Raw genomic sequence first — 21614 nt, 5'->3', positions numbered from 1 at the left:
AACGATAAAACAAAGCGTCTTGAAGAAAAAAAAATATTAAAATCAAAGGACAGCGGTTACGATTAGGTTAGATAATGAGAGGCCGTGAGAGGGAACGACGTGATTAAAACCAAAAAAATAACAGAGTAAAAAAGAGAAGATAGATAATATGCTTGGTCTGTATAAAAGACAGGCGATATGTATATTGATCCGTTTTAAAAGAGAAAAAAAATTATTAAATACAAAGCAATACAAACTAGTATTCTGATATACTGAAGAATAGTATTCTATACTACTTTTATTTTTTAAACCTTCGAATATAAATTAAAGAAAAAAATATATATATAGAAAAGTATCTTTCATGAAAAAAAAAAATATGATTTGAAAATCAACCAATAGACCGAAACGATGTGAAATGTTATTATTTTTATAGTCCTGAAGTAATTACAAAACCCAGTCAAGCCTACTCGGATTGAGTCTCAGAACATTGGCAAATTTCACATTTACTTTTTGTAGTAGCCTGTTTGTTTTCTGTTTGCTTTCTGTGTGCAGTCTCCAGTTTGTGTACCTTATACAATAATCAAGTCTATTTTGAGCAATAAAGCCTGTGCGTTTTTGTTTTTGTTTTTTTTTTTTTTTTTCTTTTCTTATTTTTTTTCTGTTTTTTTTTTCTGAGGGCAGAGGATGGCCATGGGCCGTGAAATAAGACGCGTTTCTTCTTCCGGTTGATTCCGCCGCCGTTTCCGTTTCTGGCCAGCCGTTAGCTGTTCTTTGGCGTTTTCTCCGACGGGACCCCCGAAAAAAGAAACGTGACGGGTCTACCCACACTCGGTAAGTCTGGCCCGCGGCTGTGGGTTTTTACCAAAAAAAACAACCCCGCACGTGTTCTCGGAGTAAGCTTTCTACGGCCGTGTCTTTGAAACCGACAGCCAACTGTGCGGCGCTAGCACGGTTGAAAAAAAATAAAAAAAGAAAGGACACACAAGGCTGGCTGGCCGCACGAATCAGGAATGGCGCTACCATCATATACCCCGCGGTTGCTCGGCCGATATAAGATGCCGAATGTGGAGAGGCAATAAGGCATACCCCATATGACATTTCCCCATATGGAACAGCTGCGGAAGTGCCGCGGACGTACTACGACAGGGTCTCTGCAAGTTGCTCCTGCGGCCACCCTTGTGACTGAGTGAAATGAAATTATGCCCGTTCTGGTAATGCTACGATGGCGAGAGATCCAAACTGCGATCTGGTATCATCTTAAGATATACCAAAATGGATAACTCACGTAAAAAGAAACGCGTGGCCGGCAGATCAGGTGCATTCCCATGGCGTGATATAATACTATTGATAGAAGGGCAAGGGAAAAGTTACGTGAAACTGCTTAGTGTTAATTTATTTGGGCCAGCCTTAACAATGTAACACCATATAGTAAGAGAGATTATCTTTCAATAAACCATTGTTTTTTTTTTTTGGGTTTTTAGAAAAAAAGGTAAAAATTAAAAAAAAATAAAAAATTATACATTACAAAAATAAATACAATGGGTAGTATGTGGCATAAATACACTTTTTTCGGGGGGTAGGGGAATTTAGGGGTATAGTTTACAATTGGTTATTATCATTATTGTTATTCGATCAGTTCCACATAATTGCTCGGTATAATACCCGTAGTCCCATTTTCTCTTCTTGCCTTCCACCAACGTCCTTCGATGTCACTCACTTCTAATAGTTCGTTTTGCTCAAACGAGATTTCATAGGCATCGTTTTCATTAGCCTTGTATGAGTACAAGGCTCGTGCCTTGTAGGGGAACACGTCATCTCCAATGTCACTATAGAATCCCATTGTAGTCTCAGTATTACCATTGGATACGTCAGTGTAATAAGTGTTTCTATTATTATTCACACCAGAATCATTGTTACCTGATAATTCCATATCATCATCACTAATATCTTTCAAATCATTTGTTATTTCTTGTTGAGTCTTTTTAGGTTCGGTATTCTCCAACCCGTTCAACTCTACAGATGACATATAATTGATCATTTGTTCTCCTCCATTAGTCATATTCCTATTATGTAAATTAGGATTATTATGTCTTTGTAACGAATATTCGTCTAATCGGCTACCCACACCCATAGAGCCTTCAAAATCAACGTTATTCCCATTTATGGTACTATTATTATGGTTCCTATTTTTCAAAATCAAATTAGTAGATCTTCTATGTGCTCTTAGTAATGCATTTTCTTGTGCCGATGGTCTGATTCCACGAATGGAAAATGAATCTAACCATCTATTGATTGGAGATGCATTATCACCACCAAAATAAAAGATCCAGAATAAATTCATCGTGGCCATCAAGACAAACCCTGCAGAAGCAGCAGCACGCTTAGATCCACCGGTATATATCAAATTGGTGGCAGAATTCGTATTATAAACAAATGCAACACTATTGGATCCTGTTAAGAAATTCCGATAATAATCTATCAGATCATATGTATAAAGAAATATCATTATGAATATCATGAATAATTGATACGCTATCCCCCACCATGAAAATCTGGGGAACGCTTCGTCACTAGATACTGCAGCAGAAGAACCACCCAGTGTAATGATCCACGCAAATATAGCAATAGTGATGGATGATATTCCAAATGGATCTCCCAGTAGGTTATGGATACTGAATGTATGTTTTACATGAGCTTTACTACGACGCACTTTTGCATCTGCTCTGCTTGGAATAGGCATCTTTTTATTGTTTTTGTGTGTTATGTCTGTATTTCCTGAGAAGTAAAATGGGAAGTTAAAGTTCGTTGATACTTTTTTTTTTATATACCTGTTTGCAATTAAGCCAAGGCTTATTTTATTTTGGTTGTCATTTTATTTTATTTTTTTTTTTTTGATCTGGGACGCGTTTTACTTTTTCCTAAACTACACGAATGCGCCTAATTAAAGCTCAATTAAGTAAGAGACTCCAATGAGGTTATGCAAATAATGGCAAAAAGATTATACGTAATTGAAAAAAAAGCGAGGCAAAGCGAGGCAAAATAGAAAAAAAAAGTCAAGTGAATAGGAAATTCGAAGCCCCGTTGTGACTTGAAATTATACGTATATATATATATATGGATAGTTCTTATATATAATCAAAATGAAACCGATAAGCTTCCTTTTTGTTTTTTATAAATGTATAATATATTCGCCTATTGTTTCGGAGGTTGTTTTTTTTTTGAATTTTTTTTGAATTTCTTTAATTTTTCAATTTCGAATTGTAGTAAGGAAACCGAGAAATTTAATTACATCAACTAATTCTATTATATCTGCCCTATCTTGTTGTATCTGCATCTTGTTAAAACTTAATTCTGTAGAAGAACCCTAGTTGAAATGCCAAACAGTGTAGAACCGTTAAAAGTAGATGTTCCAAAAGAACCAGAAGTAGCAGAAACCACTGGGAATGCAACTGAAACTGACGCCACCACTACCACTGCGGAACCTTCCAAGAAAAAAAAGAATAAGAAAAAGAAGAAGAAAAATAACGTTAAAGCTATTGAATTGATTTTCCCTGAAGAAAAATATCCTCAAGGTCAATGGCTAGATTATGAGCAAGATTTCAATTTAAAACGTAAAACAGATACTGAAAAAAAATATTTGAAATTAAGTGAAGATAATTACCAACATTGGAATGATGTTCGTAAAGGTGCCGAAATTCATCGTCGTGTTAGACAAAATGTAAGGCCCAAAATTCAACCAGGTATGAGTTTAACAGAAATTGCAGAATTAATCGAAAATTCGACAAGAAAATTCACCAAAGCTGAAATCAATTTAAATAATATGGAAAATCCAAAATTGGCAGGGATCGGTTTCCCAACTGGTCTTTCTATTAATGATTGTGCAGCTCATTTCACTCCAAATAAAGGTGACAAGACTGTTTTCAAAAAGGGAGATGTGATGAAAGTGGATTTCGGTGTTCAAGTTAATGGTAATATCATAGATTCTGCTTGGACAGTTGCAATGGACCCTAGATATGATAATTTATTGAAAGCTGTTCGTGAATCCACAGAGACCGGTGTTCGTGAAGCAGGTATCGATGTGAGATTAACAGATATAGGTGAAGCCATCCAAGAAGTTATGGAATCCTACGAAGTAGAATTAGATGGTAAAGTGTACCCAATTAAACCATGCCGGAACTTGTGTGGTCATAACATTGGACCTTATCGTATCCATGGAGGTAAATCTGTCCCCATTGTGAAAAACGGTGATGAGACTAAGATGGAAGAAGGCGAACATTTTGCTATCGAGACGTTCGGTACCACAGGTTCCGGATACGTAATCCCTAGTGGTGAGGTCTCTCACTATGCATTAAGCAGTGACTACGCCAGTTTGGCACCACCAAGTCTATCAAGATCTAAACATCTCCTTACTACCATACAGCGTAACTTTGGCACATTACCATTCTGCCGTCGTTACTTGGATGGGCTAGGCGAAGATAAATATTTATTTGCCCTGAACAATTTGGTCAAAGAAGGTATCGTCCAAGATTATCCTCCACTGATGGATATCGAGGGCTCATACACTGCTCAATTCGAGCATACGATCTTATTGCATCCACACAAGAAGGAAGTAGTTTCCAGGGGTGATGACTACTAAGTCTCGGCGATCCTGTGTGCACTTTTAAGAAAATAGAATCGATGAGGAAAGAAATACTCACATATACATACAGTACATAATTATGTAATGACAGAATGAACAACGGGGCCTACCACACCCGATTCATGTTCCTTTATATCCCTCGGCCTGTACCAAACTGTGCATAACGTAATGCCCTCTTAAAAACTTAAAACTCCTTTCTTTAACTCTTCACTACCTTTTTTTAACTCTTTTCCATTCTTTACCACTTTTTTCTTTTAACTCTTTTCAATTTATTGACACTTTTAATAGTTTCATCATATCATATCATCATCGTATATATGATAGAATATGGAAACAGACTGTTAGCCGCCTGTAGGATTCGAACCCAAGGTACCCCTTCTGGCATCTGTGACCCTATCAAGTTATTCTGCGTGCGCCTTGGACGGATCCAGAAACTGCCCTAAAACAGGAATCAGGGGGTACAGCCGGGTAACGGCAAGACTTGTTGCATTTCCGTTTTGAGAAATACGGACGGGGTGTCCCTTTTGGGATGTTTACCCGTGGTATCCATTTTGGGATACCAAGCAGGGTGGTTTGAAGAGTAATAGTAATATATCCTACTACAGTGTATTCAGACTAGGATATTTTCATTTATCTCTAAGGATACATTTATTATACTCTTAGCTAATAGGATAACAAGATTGGAAAGAAACAAGGAAAAACCAAAAATAAAAAAAATAATGCAAAAGCTAAGGGAAAGAAGAGGAAATAAGGAATAGGGAATAAGGGAAAACTGGTAGAAATGCTCAATGCTCTTGGAAACTGGAAAAGAATTCGATTCGATTTATCTTAAATATCAATACTGTATTATTTTATAAATAAACATATATAATATACTACTAAACATATATATAAAACTTCCCCTTCATCATATATTATAATTCTTATTATAACTTTCAAGGTAAATTTATATTTTTCAATTTTTTTTTAGGATTTTTTTTTCTTTTTTGGCGAACTATCAATTGGCACTTTATATTTTTTTTTTTATTTATTTATTTCTCGTATTTCGAATTTCCATTTTCAAAAACTATATACAACACAACGAATTGAATAGAAATTTGGAAACAAACAAAATTTAAAAAGAAAATCAAGATAATATAATTTTTTACAAAAAAATAAAGAAAATTCTTTAATTAATAAATAATCAATTAAAACCACAACCACAAAGCTCAATCGATTGTATCATTCATTGTAAATTTTTTTTTTCCCAAGAAACCAAAAAATTTAAAAAAAACGAAAGGACAAACGACCAACGAAATAAGCAATACAGAAAGAAAAAGAAAAGCAATAACGACAAATTGTATACACACCTGATAAAAAAATATTGGTTAGAATTCATCTATAATTATAATTTTTTTCGACGGATCTCTAAATTACTTCTCATTGCACTCCCAACCCACATACAAGTCGTTCAAATATTAAACTATGCGTTCAAATATCGAAATTAAACCAGACGTTTTGGAATATAATCGTATGTCAATTTTATTATTATTATTTTTTTTTGAACCCTCCTTCCCCCCTCCCCTCTTAGAATCATTTACTAACAATATTCAACAAAATTTGGAATATCCTTCCTATAAAGATCCCTTGCAATAGCACCATTTACACAACAATCCACACAATACGCCACTGTTACCAATACATCCGATCATCCTATTGTATTTAAAGTGAAAACTACTGCCCCTAAATTCTATTGTGTTAGACCAAATGCAGCTTTAGTAGAACCTGGTGAATCTGTAGAAGTTCAAGTCATATTATTAGGGTTAACTGAAGAACCAGCTCCTGATTATAAATGCCGTGATAAATTCTTAATTATAACTTTACCAGCTCCAAATGATTTGGGTACAAAATCTGTAGCTGAAGCTTGGCCTGAATTAGAAATGGAATATAAGAAACAAGCCATTTCCAAGAAAATTAAAGTTAGATATAATTTGAGTAGTAAATCGAGTGGTTCCCATGAAAAACATCACCATTCCACAACAGGTGCCGGTGCTTCTCATGAAGATCACCATTACCCAGAAACTGAATTGAAAAATAGAGGTGTTACAGGTTCTTCAAATACCAATGATGCTGTTGTTGGGAATAAAGAAACTAAATCCGTTCAACAATCTGCAGCCAAGAGTTCCGGTTCTAGTTCTTCTATGTTCTTGATGATTATAGTTTTAATTCTTGCTGGTGTCTTTGGTTATTTGAGATTCTTTTAAATATTGCAATATTATAATAATGAACATATCCTTATCTTAAATCTTCACCACTCTGTCACTCTCCCCTTCTCTTCTCATTTTAAAATACGAAAAATTAAAAAAGATATTTTATTTAAAATCATAATCAAAAAAATAACAATAATAACAATAATAAATAATATATAAATATATATATATATATATACCATTCTTTGCCGCCGAACATGCGATACAAAAACAATCGAAATATTAAAGTTTCGAATAATCAGAAAAGGGTTCAAATTTTTTATTTCTCTCTCTGTATCTTCTTTAATCTTGCCACCATATCTATTTTATCATTTTTATTTAAATGTAGTTTGATTTAAGAAATTCTATATATATTAAAATAAATTTCAATGTTATATTACTCTTAATTTGCTTTGCCATTACACAATGCTAAATTTAAATTGTTTTAAAGTACGTAATAGGAAATGGAATTTATATATAATAAAATATTAAAAAAATAAATTATAAAATGATATAACGGATTTTTATCAAAAGAAAATATGACGATAGATCAAATTTCTTAAGCTTCCAAAGCTAAACGACCCTTGGCGTTAGTGACTTTGATACCTAAAGTCTTGGCCTTAGACAAGATAACAATTCTATTCTTAGCAGAAACGTTGTGAGCAATTTCGGCAGCGTAAGATTTAGTGTGCATGGTCAAAGTTTCTAAGTCCTTGACGTTGGCAACTAAAAAGACCTTGTGACCGGATGGAGACATGAACTTGGTCTTCTTGTTGGAACCGTAACCAATCTTTGGTTCAGAGATGTTACCTCTGAATCTTCTTCTGACAACAGAGTCGATACCCTTTTGCTTTCTCCAGTTTTCAGCAACTCTATGGTAACGATCAGAATGATGTCTCTTGAACTTCTTGGTGTGTTTCTTAACAATCTTTGGGTGAGGTAAAGAAGAAGCCATCTGTAAAAAAAAATATTTTTCTCGATACTTTTAAAGTAAAGTATATTTTTAATTTTAATTGTTAGTAAAAAATAATTCAACTCGAATTTATAACATTTCTGAATAGTCTCATCGCTTTGTGCTTGCACATACCTTGATAATTCACTATGTTCTTGTCCGATCTATACCTAAGGTGTCTTTTGCTAAAAAAAAAAATCATTACCAATTTTATCACTATATAAAAATTTGTATATATATTATTACGTATGGTAGTATATTCAATGACCATACAATTACGGCAGCCCAACCCGGATTGACTACTATGTTATCGGGGTATTGAGAATTGGAATTGACAAGAATCGAGGGGCTGTGGGAAAAGAGAGTTCTAGATAGAGAGTTTCTGTCTAGCTCCATCGATATTGTAAAGAGAGTTTCCTTTGGAAGAGTAGATTCTAGTGAGAGCATCTGCCTAAACCATTGGCAATATATTCTCCCTATGTGACCGTTGCCGTGTGTCCTTTTCCTAATGAAAAATCAAACAGCAGGATCCGTCTAGAAATGAGAAACCCGAATGGAAATTTTGAAATAAGAGAAAAACAAAAAGAAAAAGAATTGTCACACCCTGAGGTGCACGGATGCACAGTCATTGTAAATTCCAAATTTCAAATTTGCAAATCCCGCCCGAAAAATTAAAACCCGGAGTTAGCCTTACTCCCGATCGGAAAATCCGCCACATCAATAACCCCGCCGATGAATTACCCGCCCCATCCGTAACCCTCACCAACCCTCACCAACCCTATCCTCTACATGCACATGCCCTGGCCAGAATAGGCCCCGCCCTTCATTCTCCCCGCACGCCACTTCGGCGTTACCATATCAGGAAACTATCCCGCCCAGATGCACGGGTGTGTTCTGCCTGCATTCCCCGCCTACCTCTCCTACAATGGTTTCTGTGTCACGGGTAACTAGCATTAAGCTACGGTGCCTGGCCCACGCTCACATGCCACCAGTTTCCAGTTTCTACGGCATTCTCTATGTTCAACCCTTTCTTGGCTCGTTCCCGCCGCCCACCATTCTGTTACCTCGTTTGGTTGTCGATCCTGTTGGGCAGAGATGCTTAAATTTTGTCTTTGCTTTGTTTCTCTCCAATTATCATTTTCATTCGGTGCCCTATCCGATGCTAAAAATCAAAAGAAATTTGAAAAATTACAATTTACATACATCTTAACAATCAATAGTAAGATAAAAATTATGCGAAAAGAGTATTAAAAGAGTGTTGAAAGAGTATAAAAAAAGTATAAAAACATAGCCATTCAAACTTGATTCATTATTATTTATTTATAAATTGTCTTTTATCCAATTTCTATTATTTTCTGCTAATAATAAGTATACAACTCTCTCTCTCACTCTCTCTTTCACTCACACCTTCTAGATAATGACTACTGAAACTAATCCACCTGATTACTACTATTATATCGACCCTCAAACTTATTATCAACCACAACAACCTAACCCTCTAGATGATTTGATTTCTATTTATAACCTTAAAGATCTTTCGAAACAAGTGGCAAGATCCAACTTGGACGGTACAAAGGCAGTCAAATTGAGAAAATCATACAAGAATCAAATTTCTGATCTATCAGGTAAATTTAACATCATACCGACAAGAGAAAATGGTAAAGGTGGGGAAATATCAAATATTCTATTCCAAAACAATGCAGATATGTTGTCGGATGGTTCCAATTATATGGATTTGAAAAAGCAAAATTATCAAGAATATTTACAAAAGATGAAAAATAGAGATTTATCGCTTTTCAATTTACCAAATATAGATTGGAACCTTTGTAATAATGTCATATCCAATTTCGAAAAATCATACCCTGCAGAATTCCAAAACAATTCCATTATAAACAATTTCCAAATTGATGATTTGGCGTTTGATTTCGACGGAACAGGTAACTTGAATCTTTCAAGTGCAAATTCAAATAATACAAATAACGTAAGCAATCCTGGCAGTACAGGTGGGACTACTGCAAGTTCGATGAAGAACGGTTCACAACAGAAAAAGAGAAAGAATAAATCAAATGGTAGTTCAATGGCTACTCCTAATAGTGAATTCAATGATGATGTTAAGAGAAGAAGGTTGGAATAACCTTGGCTACTGTTATAATTTTTATTTTTTTTTCTACATATGTATAATCAGACATCTTGTTTGTATATATGTTTTTAATTAGTCATCTGTTTCAAATATTCTACTATTTCTGGTAATACGCTTTCCTAAAACATATATCCCGCTTTCATATTTTCCCAAAACGTACACCTCAATCTCCATACATACGCACACATACACACGCAGTGTAAATCATCATTCCTATATACATATATATTTTTAATAATGTTTATTTTTTCTTTTTCCTTTATGCTTCAATGAGTTTTTTTTTTTTGTATTAAAAAATTATGTTATTATTTTTGATATTGCTATTACTATTATTATTATTATTACTATTATTATTATATGTATATCCTATATGATACAGTTTATGATTGTTTATTTGTTATTATATAATTTAATTTTTAATTTTTTTTTTAAATTTTTCATCTTTTTTTCATCTCTTTTTTATTATACTTTTAAAAAGAAAAAAAAAACTACATACCCTTTAGCATCACTTTCTTAAATAATCTCTTAGATAATTACCTAATTTAGCTGCACCTTGCTCCACGGCGTCTTTCAACATTTGAATTTCATCATCTGCTGCTACACCAAAATCAATATAACTGTTACTATTATTAGTATTCCTACCCATTCCATATGAATTACCCATATTTCCTTCTTCGTCACCTTCTTTATCTTCACCAAAGTATGATGAAGAGGAAATAGATGTAGCATTGTCAAATGTTTTTAATTTATCCTTGGCTTCACGAGAGGCTTCAGCGTCATAAGTACCTCTACCAAATAATTGATCAGATGAAATAGCATTTTGACCACCATATTTGGCTGCAACCTTACCAGTATATTTATAACCAGAAGCAGCTCTAGTGGCTTCCTTTTGTTCTTCGGCCAATTTTTGGGCATCGTTGTTAGTCATACCAAACCCTAATTTGGCAAACTTAGGTTGTAATTCAGCTACTTTATCTTTACCATTATTATTATTAAAACCATTAGATTCGTTATTTAAGAAATCATCAAATTCTTCGTCACCTGTAAAGGCCTTCTTAGTAGAACTCATTGTTATTTCATTAGTTTGAGATGGCGAAATATTATTCATTTTGTATGTGTTGCTTGGATTATAAAGATTACCATTACTCTTATTGTTTAATCCAAATGCCATGGTTTGTTCTTCTTCCTTTTCTACTTCAGCATCTTTTTCAAATTGATCAAATAAATCTTCTGCATTAGATTTATCAACCTTCTTAGCCCCTAACTTCTTAGGTTTTCTACTAGAGGATAAGATAGAATGTTTTTTATTACCAATACTAGTATTAGCACCTGTATTATTCGTATTTATCTTTCTTCTGTTAGAATTTAAGATGGATGATGTTCTTGGAGTATTTGGCTTGGAAGTGTTAGAACCAGAATCAGTATTATTTGGTGTCAACCCTCTTGGAGAATTATTAATGGAAGTTTGACTAGTTGCATTAGGCTTTTGCCAATTAGAAAAAAATTCATCTGCAGTTGAGCTATTTTTAGATCCCGGAGTAGATACTAAAGAATCATTAGATTCATCACTATTCAAAGCAGAAAGATCACCATCGTTTAATACTAATTCTGCTGGATGTAATTCAGAATCCTTTTCCACGATATTATCTAAATGTTGTTTGTAACGTTTAGCAACACTACTAGTGTATTTCACACGTGCATCAACATTAGACGTACTTAAATATTGTTTCCCATTATTTTTCAAAAAATATTCCCGAGCTTTATGATTACCACCCAACTTAAATCTTCTCAAATAATTAATAGTCCATTTATCAAGATTGGATGATTTGACAAATGTGATATGAACACCCAAGTTTCTATGTACAGCAGAACATTGGATACATAGCATAACACCAAATGGAACTGATGTCCAAGTAGGGTTTTTATTACCACAATCAAAACAAACTCGGTTTTCTTGTCTTTGAGTTAATTTTTGGAAAACATTATTGGTAACCTCCTTAGTTGCAAATACTTCACCTTCGTCACTGCTCATGTTTAAACTTGCTTTTACCTTTTCTTCTTTCTCTTTTTTTTATTGAATGAAGTTACGAATGAGTAAAATTTATAAATAAATTTGTTAGAACGTAAACAAAGAATTCTTTATATCTTTCTTTTAGAAAGTTAAATACTACTATTGTTCATTGTTTTTTATTATTATATTTTTTTTTATTTTTAAACCGTGTTGTTTGTTACTTAAAATTCGGTAAATTTTTGATTCAGTTGGGTCAAAAGAATACCGAAATTTGCCAAAAGATTAAGCGGGACAACGAAGAAATCACCGTAGCGATAAAACGAATTTGGTGGAGCGTTCAGAAATGGATGGAGTAAATGGAGATCGTGTTTGCATATCCTTGAAATTTAACGCATCACTTATTTTAGTATGAATGCCACAATTATCTAATCTTAAGTCATATTCATACCTGATTATATCATAGATATCATTATAAAATTATTGAAAAGATTAGAAAATAAAAAGGGAGAATAAAAATAATAAAATAAGAATAAATTGAATATAGATATTGTATAGACAGACAGAGATAAAAAAAACATACATACACATTACGTATAAATATATATATATATACATGAAATTCGAAAAGGCAATAAAGATTTAAATAATAGGAATAAGAAAAATTAAGTAAAATGAAATATGTCCATTTTTTATTTTACCATATTCTTCTTATTCCTATTAAAGAGAAAGAAACCTTTAATTCAATGTTAATCTTTTCAAAGAGAGGACATGACACAATAAAGAAGTAGAAGTAGTAGTAATAAATTGTAAAAGTCAGATGGATAATAAGAAAAAAAAATTTTTTAATTATAGGTAATGATATGTTAATAGTTTTTTTTATACTTAAAAGGTGGCAACAAATGATTCAGTTGCGGTTTTCAATGATGCCATTAATTCATCAGATAAAACACCTTTTTCCTTAATACTGTTTAAGATTTCTGGGTAATCAGCCTTCAAGTATGGTAAGAAAGCAGCTTCGAATTCAGCGATTCTTGATAATTCGATGTTATCTAAGAAACCGTTGACACCGGCGTAAATCAATGGAACTTGTTCTTCGGCAGATAATGGAGAGTATTGAGGTTGTTTCAATAATTGAGTTAATCTTTCACCTCTGGTTAAAGTTTGTTTGGTAGAAGCATCCAAATCAGAACCAAATTGAGCGAAGGCAGCGACTTCTCTGTATTGGGCCAAGAATAATTTCAAAGAACCAGCAACTTGTTTCAAAGCTTTAACTTGAGCAGCAGAACCAACACGAGAAACTGATAAACCGACGTTAATAGCTGGTCTAATACCTTTGTAGAATAATTCAGATTCCAAGAAAATTTGACCATCAGTAATGGAAATAACGTTGGTTGGAATATAAGCAGAAACATCACCACCTTGAGTTTCAATGATTGGTAAAGCAGTCAAAGAACCACCACCGTTCTTGTCAGACATCTTAGCAGCTCTTTCTAATAATCTAGAATGTAAGTAGAAAACATCACCTGGGTAAGCTTCACGACCTGGTGGACGTCTTAATAATAATGACAATTGACGGTAGGCAACAGCTTGCTTGGATAAATCATCGTAAGTGATCAAAGCATGTTTACCATTGTCTCTGAACCATTCACCAATGGAAGCAGCAGTGAAAGGAGCCAAGTATTGTAATGGAGCAGCTTCAGAAGCAGTAGCAGCAACAATGATGGAGTATTTCAAAGCATCATGTTGTTCCAAAGTTTGAACTAATTGAGCAACAGTGGATCTCTTTTGACCGATAGCGACATAAATACAATATAATTTCTTGGATTCATCACAGTTTGGATCGTTGTTCCATCTCTTTTGGTTTAAGATGGCATCTAAGGCAACAGCGGTCTTACCGGTTTGACGATCACCAATAATCAATTCTCTTTGACCTCTACCAATTGGAACTAAAGCATCAACAGATTTCAGACCGGTTTGAACAGGCTCGTGAACGGATTTTCTTGGTAAAATACCTGGAGCTTTGACTTGAGCTCTTCTTGAACCAGAAGCCTTGATTGGACCCTTACCATCGATTGGGTTACCCAAAGCATCAACAACTCTACCCAATAATTCTGGACCAACTGGGACATCAACAATCTTACCGGTTCTCTTGACCAATTCACCTTCTTTAACTAATCTATCAGAACCGAATAAAACGATACCAACTTGGTTTGGTTCTAAATTCAAAGCCATACCTTTAACACCAGAAGAGAATTCGACCAATTCTTCGGCTTGAATGTTATTTAAGCCGTAAACGTGGGCAATACCATCACCGACGGCCAAGACTCTACCAGTTTCATCCAAGTTGATATCTTGGTTCAAACCTCTAATCTTAGCTTCCAAGATAGAAGAGACTTCTGTTGGTTGTGGCTTGGCACTAGCAGAAGCGTAAGTTCTTCTAGATCTAACTAAATTGCTTGAAGCATTAGATTTGTTGGATAAGATAGCCTTGGCGGAAGAAGAAGAAGCTAACTTGACTGACGAAGTCACCAAAGTTCTAGCAGCTACCGAAGTAGAAGGGGTGGAAGCCAAAACGGAACGAGCTAAAGATGCACGAGATAACATTGTTTAAAGGATTTAGAAAAGGGGTTGGAGAGGGAGGATGTGTGTGTGAATATTTATAGTGTAGAAATAAAAAATATGGCCTTAATATTTATAGGTATATTTTAACCAAAATAATAGAATATTATGGGAAACAAATATAGTTTAGTTAAGTAAAAAGAAAAAGCCCTGAGAAAAAGTGATATTATTAAAAGGATGCTAATATATGAATATTAGTTCTTAAATTTATTTGATATTGATTCTTTTCTAGGTCAGGGAGAGATTGAATTCCTTCTTTCTTTCTTACTCTTATAAATAGTTGTGATCCAAGTTAAAAAAGTTTATGAAAACAATCCTTAATATTGAATACAGAGAGTTTTGTATTTAGTTTCTTGGTAGATGGTTGATTGATCCAAGGTTATTGTCGAGATGGATTGAGGTTGGATACAAAGTCTCAGAAGTTGGTTAATTGTCTGTTGAAGTTTGTTAGTTTGAAGGTTGAGTCGAGTCCTCTCTCTCTCTCCCTTAGCCGTCTCTATTCTGTCCACAACTGACCCAGTGTCGAAGATCTTTGACAGTGAGAATCACACACCCTTAGTGCTGGCCTCCCCGGGAACTCGGAATTCGGTAGCAGCATGGTTACCCGGCTGGTATAAATCACGTGCTCGAATAGTTACTGTTTATGGTAATTCCGCGGCAATAAGGGGTGTCACACCGGATATAAGGGTGGTTCGCCCGAAAAGGAATGTGTGTCACGTGTTTTCCTCTTCGGGCCATATGGTGTATCCCTTGAGAAATATGCCGACTCATGTGACTCCAATATCTAAGCCCAGAAAATCGGTTTGAGGGTTATGAGGCCCGCCAATATATTCCTTAATTAAGAAAACTACGGGGAATGTATAGGAAAACGAATAATAGGAATATCAAGGGATAAAGGATCTGCAAGATATTTTAAAAAGAATCAAGAAGGAAATAAAAGCTCAAGATTCGACATTTCAAAACGTGCAAGTGTATCCAATACGGTACAAGTAAGAATCTGGAACTAGATTTAATGACGAACGAAAGTGTGCGTTAAAATAAGGATAAATTGTGGTGAGAAAAGATAGAGTGAAAGTAAAGTATCACTGATTTAATAAAATAACGTATCATACTTCACTAAGCTTTTGAAAAATAAAAATAGTCAGATCAATTATATTATTCTTGTAGAATGGAAAATACTAGAAGAACAGATATGCCCTCTGACCGAGATATTAGTAATATTCAAAGTGGTGATGATAAAAGTAATATAGAAATGTTGGATTTACATCATTGTGACGATTTATCTATAACCGATAATATTCAAAAAAATGATTTACATGAACAAGGTGCTACTACTTCGCAACCAAATCGTTCAGATGATATAGAGGCTAATGAGTATACACTTTTTGATATAATGGATCATAGTGAGGAAGATAATAACGGCGATAGCCAAGAGAATAGTGATGATCAAGAGAATGATGATGAAACAGCTCCATTTACTCATAGTGGTGGTAATAACAACAACAATGAAGATGATGATGGTGATGATAATAATAATAAAAAAATTACTAATAAAAATAATACTAATAGTATCATAAACTCAAACAGTCACTTTCATACATGGTCAGGTATTAAACGATCCATACCCAGTCTAGCGTTGTTTGCTTTCTTAATGTGTTGTGTATTGATTTTAATGACTTCTACTTTATTGCATGGTTCATCCACCTCATTTTCCACTTTCAAGAAAAATATGTTTAATTGGAGACATAACAATGGTGTTGCAAATTCTTTTCTAAGGTTCAATCATTTTAATAATGGGCCCACTTATAATATTCATAATACTTCTCATATTAGTCTATCTAATGGTAACGAACATGTATTGGAATATAATCCACAATATAGAAAGGCTTCCAAGAAACTATATGAATTATTATCTGATTTCGATACTGCTTTTTATGATGATAATAATATGGTATTAGGAACAGATAAATTTTCTCAAGAAAATACTTACTCAAGACAACCTTATGTATCTAATGGATATATTGGTGCGAGATTACCCAACATTGGGTTTGGTTTTTCTTTAGATACTTTTAACCCATGGACTCCAGATTCTAAAAATATACCAGATTCTTTGAATAATGGTTGGCCATTAAGAAATAGAAGATTTACTGGTGCATATGTCTCCGATTTTTATTCAATACAAAAGTCATTAAATTCAACAAATTTTCCAGAATTAGATGAAAAGGGTTATTCCACAGTTATTTCAACAATACCACAATGGACAAATTTACAATTCTCTATAGAATTCAATAACAGAATTCATTGGTTTAATCCGCAAATGGTAAAAGATGAAGATATTACAAATTACAAACAAAATTTATCCATGAAAAATGGTGTTGTCACTACCGAGATGGATTATCTAGATTCTTTAGTTCACATTAAATCGGATGTTTGGACGCATAGAAGAATGTATCCATTAGGCGTTTTAAACGTTGAAATCACTTTAAACACTGAAAAATTAAATTATAATAATAATAATAATAATAATAATAACAGAAATTCTAATGATGAAGAGTATAATTCGGATGAGCAAGTAATTTTAACTGTCTATGATACTTTAGATATGGAAACCTCCTTTAGAACATTTTTGCAAACATCGGGAATTGAAGAGGATAATAATGCCATCTTTATGGTGGTCCATCCTGATAACATCCCTTATTCTAATGCTGCAATTTATTCAACTTGTTCTGCACATTATGGAAATAGTAATGGTTGGAGAACTCCAAAAAAGGATTTTGCATTTAAAAAAAATTTTTCATCAATTGGAAATGATGATAATGGTGAGAAAATATCACAATACACAAAAGTTAACTTATCTAAATATAATAAAAAATTAATTATAAATAAATACTCCGCAATCATATCGTCTGAGTTCAATTCAAATGAACAAAAATCTAATTTAGAAATGGCTAAAGAGATTGCCTTAGCAAGTAAGGGCAATTACGAAAGTCTATTGAAATCACATACTGAAGCATGGGCCGAATTATATAATGATGCATTTATTGAAATCCCTTCCGATAGTTTATTAGAAATGACGGCAAGATCATCATTATTTCATATTTTGTCCAATACAAGAAAATATAATGTTTCCGAAGAAAGAGGACTGCCTGTGCCAGTAGGTGGTTTATCATCGGATTCGTATGGAGGTATGGTATTTTGGGATGCTGATATTTGGATGCAACCTGCTGTATTACCATTTTTCCCAAATATTGCAAAACAAATGAGTAATTATAGAAACGCAACCCATCAACAAGCTTTATTGAATGCAAAAGAGCATGGTCATCCCGGTGCTTTATATCCTTGGACTTCTGGACGATTTGCTAACTGTAGTTCAACAGGCCCATGTTATGATTATGAATATCACATTAATGTAGACGTTGCTATGGCTAGTTTTTCAATTTATATGAATGGCGGAGAAGGCATTGATGACGATTATTTGAGGTATACAACGTGGCCACTTGTTAGAGATGCGGCAATCTTTTTTGCTTCATTTGTACAATTTAATCAAACCATAGGTAAATATGAAACTTACAATTTGACAGATCCTGATGAATTTGCAAATTTTGTTAATAATGGGGCATTCACAAATGCAGGGATTAAGACTCTCTTAAAATGGGCTACTGATATCGGGAATCATTTAGGAGAGTTTGTAGATCCTCGTTGGATGGAAATATCTCACAACATCTATATCCCTAGATCCACTTCAAATATTACTCTAGAATACAGCGGTATGAATAGTTCGGTCGAAGTGAAACAAGCAGATGTAATATTAATGGTGTATCCATTGGGTTATCTTAATGATGAATCGATCTTGAATAATGCTATCCGTGATTTGTATTACTATTCAGAAAAGCAATCTGCCTCTGGTCCAGCAATGACATATCCTGTATTTGTTGCTGCTGCTGCTACTCTTTTAAACCATGGTTCATCTTCCCAAAGTTATTTGTATAAATCTGTATTACCATACTTAAGAGCACCATTTGCTCAATTTAGTGAACAATCTGACGATAATTTTTTAACAAATGGGCTTACCCAACCTGCATTCCCATTTTTAACTGCTAATGGTGGTTTTTTGCAAAGTATACTGTTTGGCTTAACTGGTATTAGATATACTTATGAAGTAGATCAAGAAACAAAGCAGATATATCGTGTACTAAGGTTTAATCCTACAGAACTACCCAGATTACCAGGTGGAATTGCTATACGTAATTTCAAATATATGAACCAAGTTTTAGATATAATAATAGATGATAATAATGGTACTATTGTTCACAAATCAGGAGATACTCCAATAATGATTAAAATTCCAGACCGTTCTTTAATTCATGATAGAGATGTAGAACCTTACAGAGGTATCAATAAAACTAATAATCTGCCTGTTGAAGATATAAACAACTCCATTCAAGTTGATGATCATGTAGAAATCCTACAGAATGGTTCTTACTACATTCTTAACCCTAAAGAAGAGTTAAAATTACCTTTATTTAAATTAAAGTTAAATGTTAAGGGTAATATTGTAGAAAATAAGCAAATTACAAATTTGACTGAAGGTGTACCAGGCGATGTCGCAGTTTCAGCTTTGGACGGTAATAATTATACTCACTGGCAGCCAATGGATAAATATAGGCCAGCTAGATTATTAATCGATCTTGGAAAAGATAACCAACAAGAAATTAAATCTGGGATGATTCTATGGGGAGGAAGACCTGCCAAGAACTTTTCAATTTCAATACTACCTCATAGTGATCAAATTGAAAGAATACTTGAGAAAGTTTCCGATCGACTTGAATCTACTGAAGGTAGCGAAAAATCTAGAACTATTCAGGAGTTATTAGAAGATATTGGTGATGTTAAAGACACAAGCATGGAAGGTTGTCAAAATAGCGATGAGGATAGATGCACAAATGATTTAGAGTCCATCTTACAATGGACCTTAGATGATCTGGACAATATATTATCTAATTTACCACAACTTAAATTGTTGAATAGGAAATTCATTACTATATTAAAAGACCATGAGGTAATCCCTAGTGAACCCTTTTTCCCAGAAATTATTGAACAATCATTAATCGAAATATTGCCTAGTAATAAAACATATTTCCATATAGATTATTCAAAAATAAAGATAGGGTCTAACGGTAAAAGTTTGGAAGATAATGAAGAAGATAGAAAAGCGAGATTTATAGTGTTGACAGTTAATGGAGTCTTTGATGATGATAACGATAGTAAAGGTGCAACCATAAAGGAGATTGTTTTAAAAAATGACGATACTGAGTTTATAGATATTTAATATATAATCAGAAAGCAAAATGAAAATTAATCATTTTTCATACTATACAATGAGTTATTTGGCGAATAGCCCAGTGGTAATAGTTCATTTTTTTAAAAAGCAAAGTGTATTGAAAGCCTGTGATAACTACTAAGTGGATATAATACCACGCTTATTAAACAAAAGTGATATCAAGCTAATTTACATAAATTCTTTTACTGGGAGTACTCGTTTTGTATTATATTTATCTGTTTTATATGTACTCTAGTAATGAGATTACAAGATTACATAAAATTACTTATAAATTAGACATCTTAATAATAAAGAATATGTGGAAATATAATAGTGTACTAGAAGCATCAATAGAATGAGTGTCAATTATTATTCAACAGTAACTGATTTTGTCAAAAGTCTAGGAAAAGCAACATCAATGCCTTGGTTGGAAGCAAACTAATATGACATTAATTGTAAGGGGATGAGATTAATCAAGCCTTGTAAACAATCAATAATGGGTGAAACATCTAATGTAATAAATTTGTTGTTTTCAGACTTCTTCTTATTCCAAACTTCATCATTTTCATTACAAATGATGATTGGATGACCCTTTCTAGCAGTAACTTGTTCAATGGAGGAAACGACTTTTGGGAATAAAGAATCTCTGGCACCGAATACAATGACTGGTAATTCTTCATCGACTAATGCTAAAATACTATGTCTCATTTCACCTGCAAGAACACCTTCGGAATGGATGTATGAGATTTCTTTAATTTTCATAGCACCTTCTAATGCAGAAGCAAATTGATAACCTCTATCTAATAAAAGTAATGATCACTTATTTCATTTTTACGTAATTTTTTAATTCTTGGTTCTAATTTCAAGACATATTTAATTTGTTCTGGAATCAATTTTAAACCTTGTATAATTTCTTTTCTTCTTTCAGTCTTAGAGATGCGACCTTCACCTAGTAAGACTGCAAGCATGACTAATACAATGTATTGAAAAGCTTATACCCTAGTAAATGCTACACAGATTTCTGGGCATGCATTAATATTAATACCACAGTTAGTAGCTCTGGAGATTGAGGAACCGGCAGTATTAACGATACCAACTGTCAAATCACCTCTTTCCATGGCATACCTCAAGGTAAGAGTTGTATCTGCAGACTCTTCACTCTGAGAAACAAATACACAAGTATTATCTTGGAAGATTGGTCATTTTCTATTCAAGAAATTACTGGCTAAATCGATACTAGCTGGAATATCCGACAATTGTTCAAAGATACATCTAGTTGCAAGGTGATAATGGTACTATGTACCACAGACAATCATAACTAGTCTTCCTTCTTTCCTAATAGTTGGAATTTATTACTTGAGGCCACTAAATTTAAATAGCTTGTTGTCAAAATCAAGCCTACCCCCATAGTGTTGAAGGCTGATGCAGGTTGCTCATAAATTTCTTGTTGCATGAAATGTTTATATGGACCTTTCATTATTTGAAATAGCACCAACTCCACCATTTGAATTGCGCCAATCATTGCTTTACCGACTTCTTTTCTGGATCTATGAATATGCAGTTCGTCGTCAGAGATATGAATAATATCGTCATCCTCTAAAAATAAAACCTTCTTATTATATTTAATTACAGATGCTGCATCAGAGACGATAAAGGATTCAATTGGAATTGGTGTGCCATCTTTAGGTAAAAACTCTCTTGATTAAGAAGGTCTCGAATGAAATTC

General features: G+C 33.6%; 8 protein-coding genes across 8 annotated transcripts; 4 read left to right on the top strand and 4 right to left on the bottom strand.

Moving 5' to 3' along the window:
- Positions 1-1603: 1603 nt before the first annotated feature.
- On the bottom strand, positions 1604-2719 carry SHO1 (osmosensor SHO1; the record flags this gene model as incomplete). The annotated part of the gene is made up of 1 exon (XM_004182235.1): positions 1604-2719. The coding sequence occupies one exon, from the start codon at positions 2717-2719 to the stop codon at positions 1604-1606; it is 1116 nt and encodes a 371-aa protein (XP_004182283.1).
- Positions 2720-3352: 633 nt separating this feature from the next.
- MAP2 (methionine aminopeptidase) lies at positions 3353-4615 on the top strand (the record flags this gene model as incomplete). Its single annotated transcript, XM_004182234.1, has 1 exon — positions 3353-4615. One exon carries the CDS (start codon positions 3353-3355, stop codon positions 4613-4615), a length of 1263 nt encoding a protein of 420 aa, XP_004182282.1.
- A 1467-nt stretch (positions 4616-6082) lies between these two features.
- Positions 6083-6861, top strand: SCS22 (phospholipid metabolism-regulating protein SCS22; the record flags this gene model as incomplete). The annotated part of the gene is made up of 2 exons (XM_004182233.1): positions 6083-6128; positions 6254-6861. The coding sequence occupies 2 exons, from the start codon at positions 6083-6085 to the stop codon at positions 6859-6861; spliced, it is 654 nt and encodes a 217-aa protein (XP_004182281.1).
- Positions 6862-7405: 544 nt separating this feature from the next.
- On the bottom strand, positions 7406-7801 carry RPL32 (60S ribosomal protein eL32; the record flags this gene model as incomplete). The annotated part of the gene is made up of 1 exon (XM_004182232.1): positions 7406-7801. One exon carries the CDS (start codon positions 7799-7801, stop codon positions 7406-7408), a length of 396 nt encoding a protein of 131 aa, XP_004182280.1.
- Positions 7802-9215: 1414 nt separating this feature from the next.
- Positions 9216-9932, top strand: ROX3 (Rox3p; the record flags this gene model as incomplete). The annotated part of the gene is made up of 1 exon (XM_004182231.1): positions 9216-9932. The coding sequence occupies one exon, from the start codon at positions 9216-9218 to the stop codon at positions 9930-9932; it is 717 nt and encodes a 238-aa protein (XP_004182279.1).
- Positions 9933-10443: 511 nt separating this feature from the next.
- GLO3 (ADP-ribosylation factor GTPase-activating protein) lies at positions 10444-11970 on the bottom strand (the record flags this gene model as incomplete). The annotated part of the gene is made up of 1 exon (XM_004182230.1): positions 10444-11970. One exon carries the CDS (start codon positions 11968-11970, stop codon positions 10444-10446), a length of 1527 nt encoding a protein of 508 aa, XP_004182278.1.
- An 861-nt stretch (positions 11971-12831) lies between these two features.
- Positions 12832-14553, bottom strand: ATP1 (F1F0 ATP synthase subunit alpha; the record flags this gene model as incomplete). Its single annotated transcript, XM_004182229.1, has 1 exon — positions 12832-14553. One exon carries the CDS (start codon positions 14551-14553, stop codon positions 12832-12834), a length of 1722 nt encoding a protein of 573 aa, XP_004182277.1.
- A 1183-nt stretch (positions 14554-15736) lies between these two features.
- ATH1 (alpha,alpha-trehalase ATH1) lies at positions 15737-19897 on the top strand (the record flags this gene model as incomplete). Its single annotated transcript, XM_004182228.1, has 1 exon — positions 15737-19897. The coding sequence occupies one exon, from the start codon at positions 15737-15739 to the stop codon at positions 19895-19897; it is 4161 nt and encodes a 1386-aa protein (XP_004182276.1).
- Positions 19898-21614: the final 1717 nt, after the last annotated feature.

This window comes from Henningerozyma blattae, chromosome 9 (assembly GCF_000315915.1).
Source record: "Henningerozyma blattae CBS 6284 chromosome 9, complete genome".
Lineage (NCBI taxonomy): Eukaryota > Fungi > Ascomycota > Saccharomycetes > Saccharomycetales > Saccharomycetaceae > Henningerozyma > Henningerozyma blattae.
This window is presented reverse-complemented; position numbering and strand designations above follow the sequence as displayed.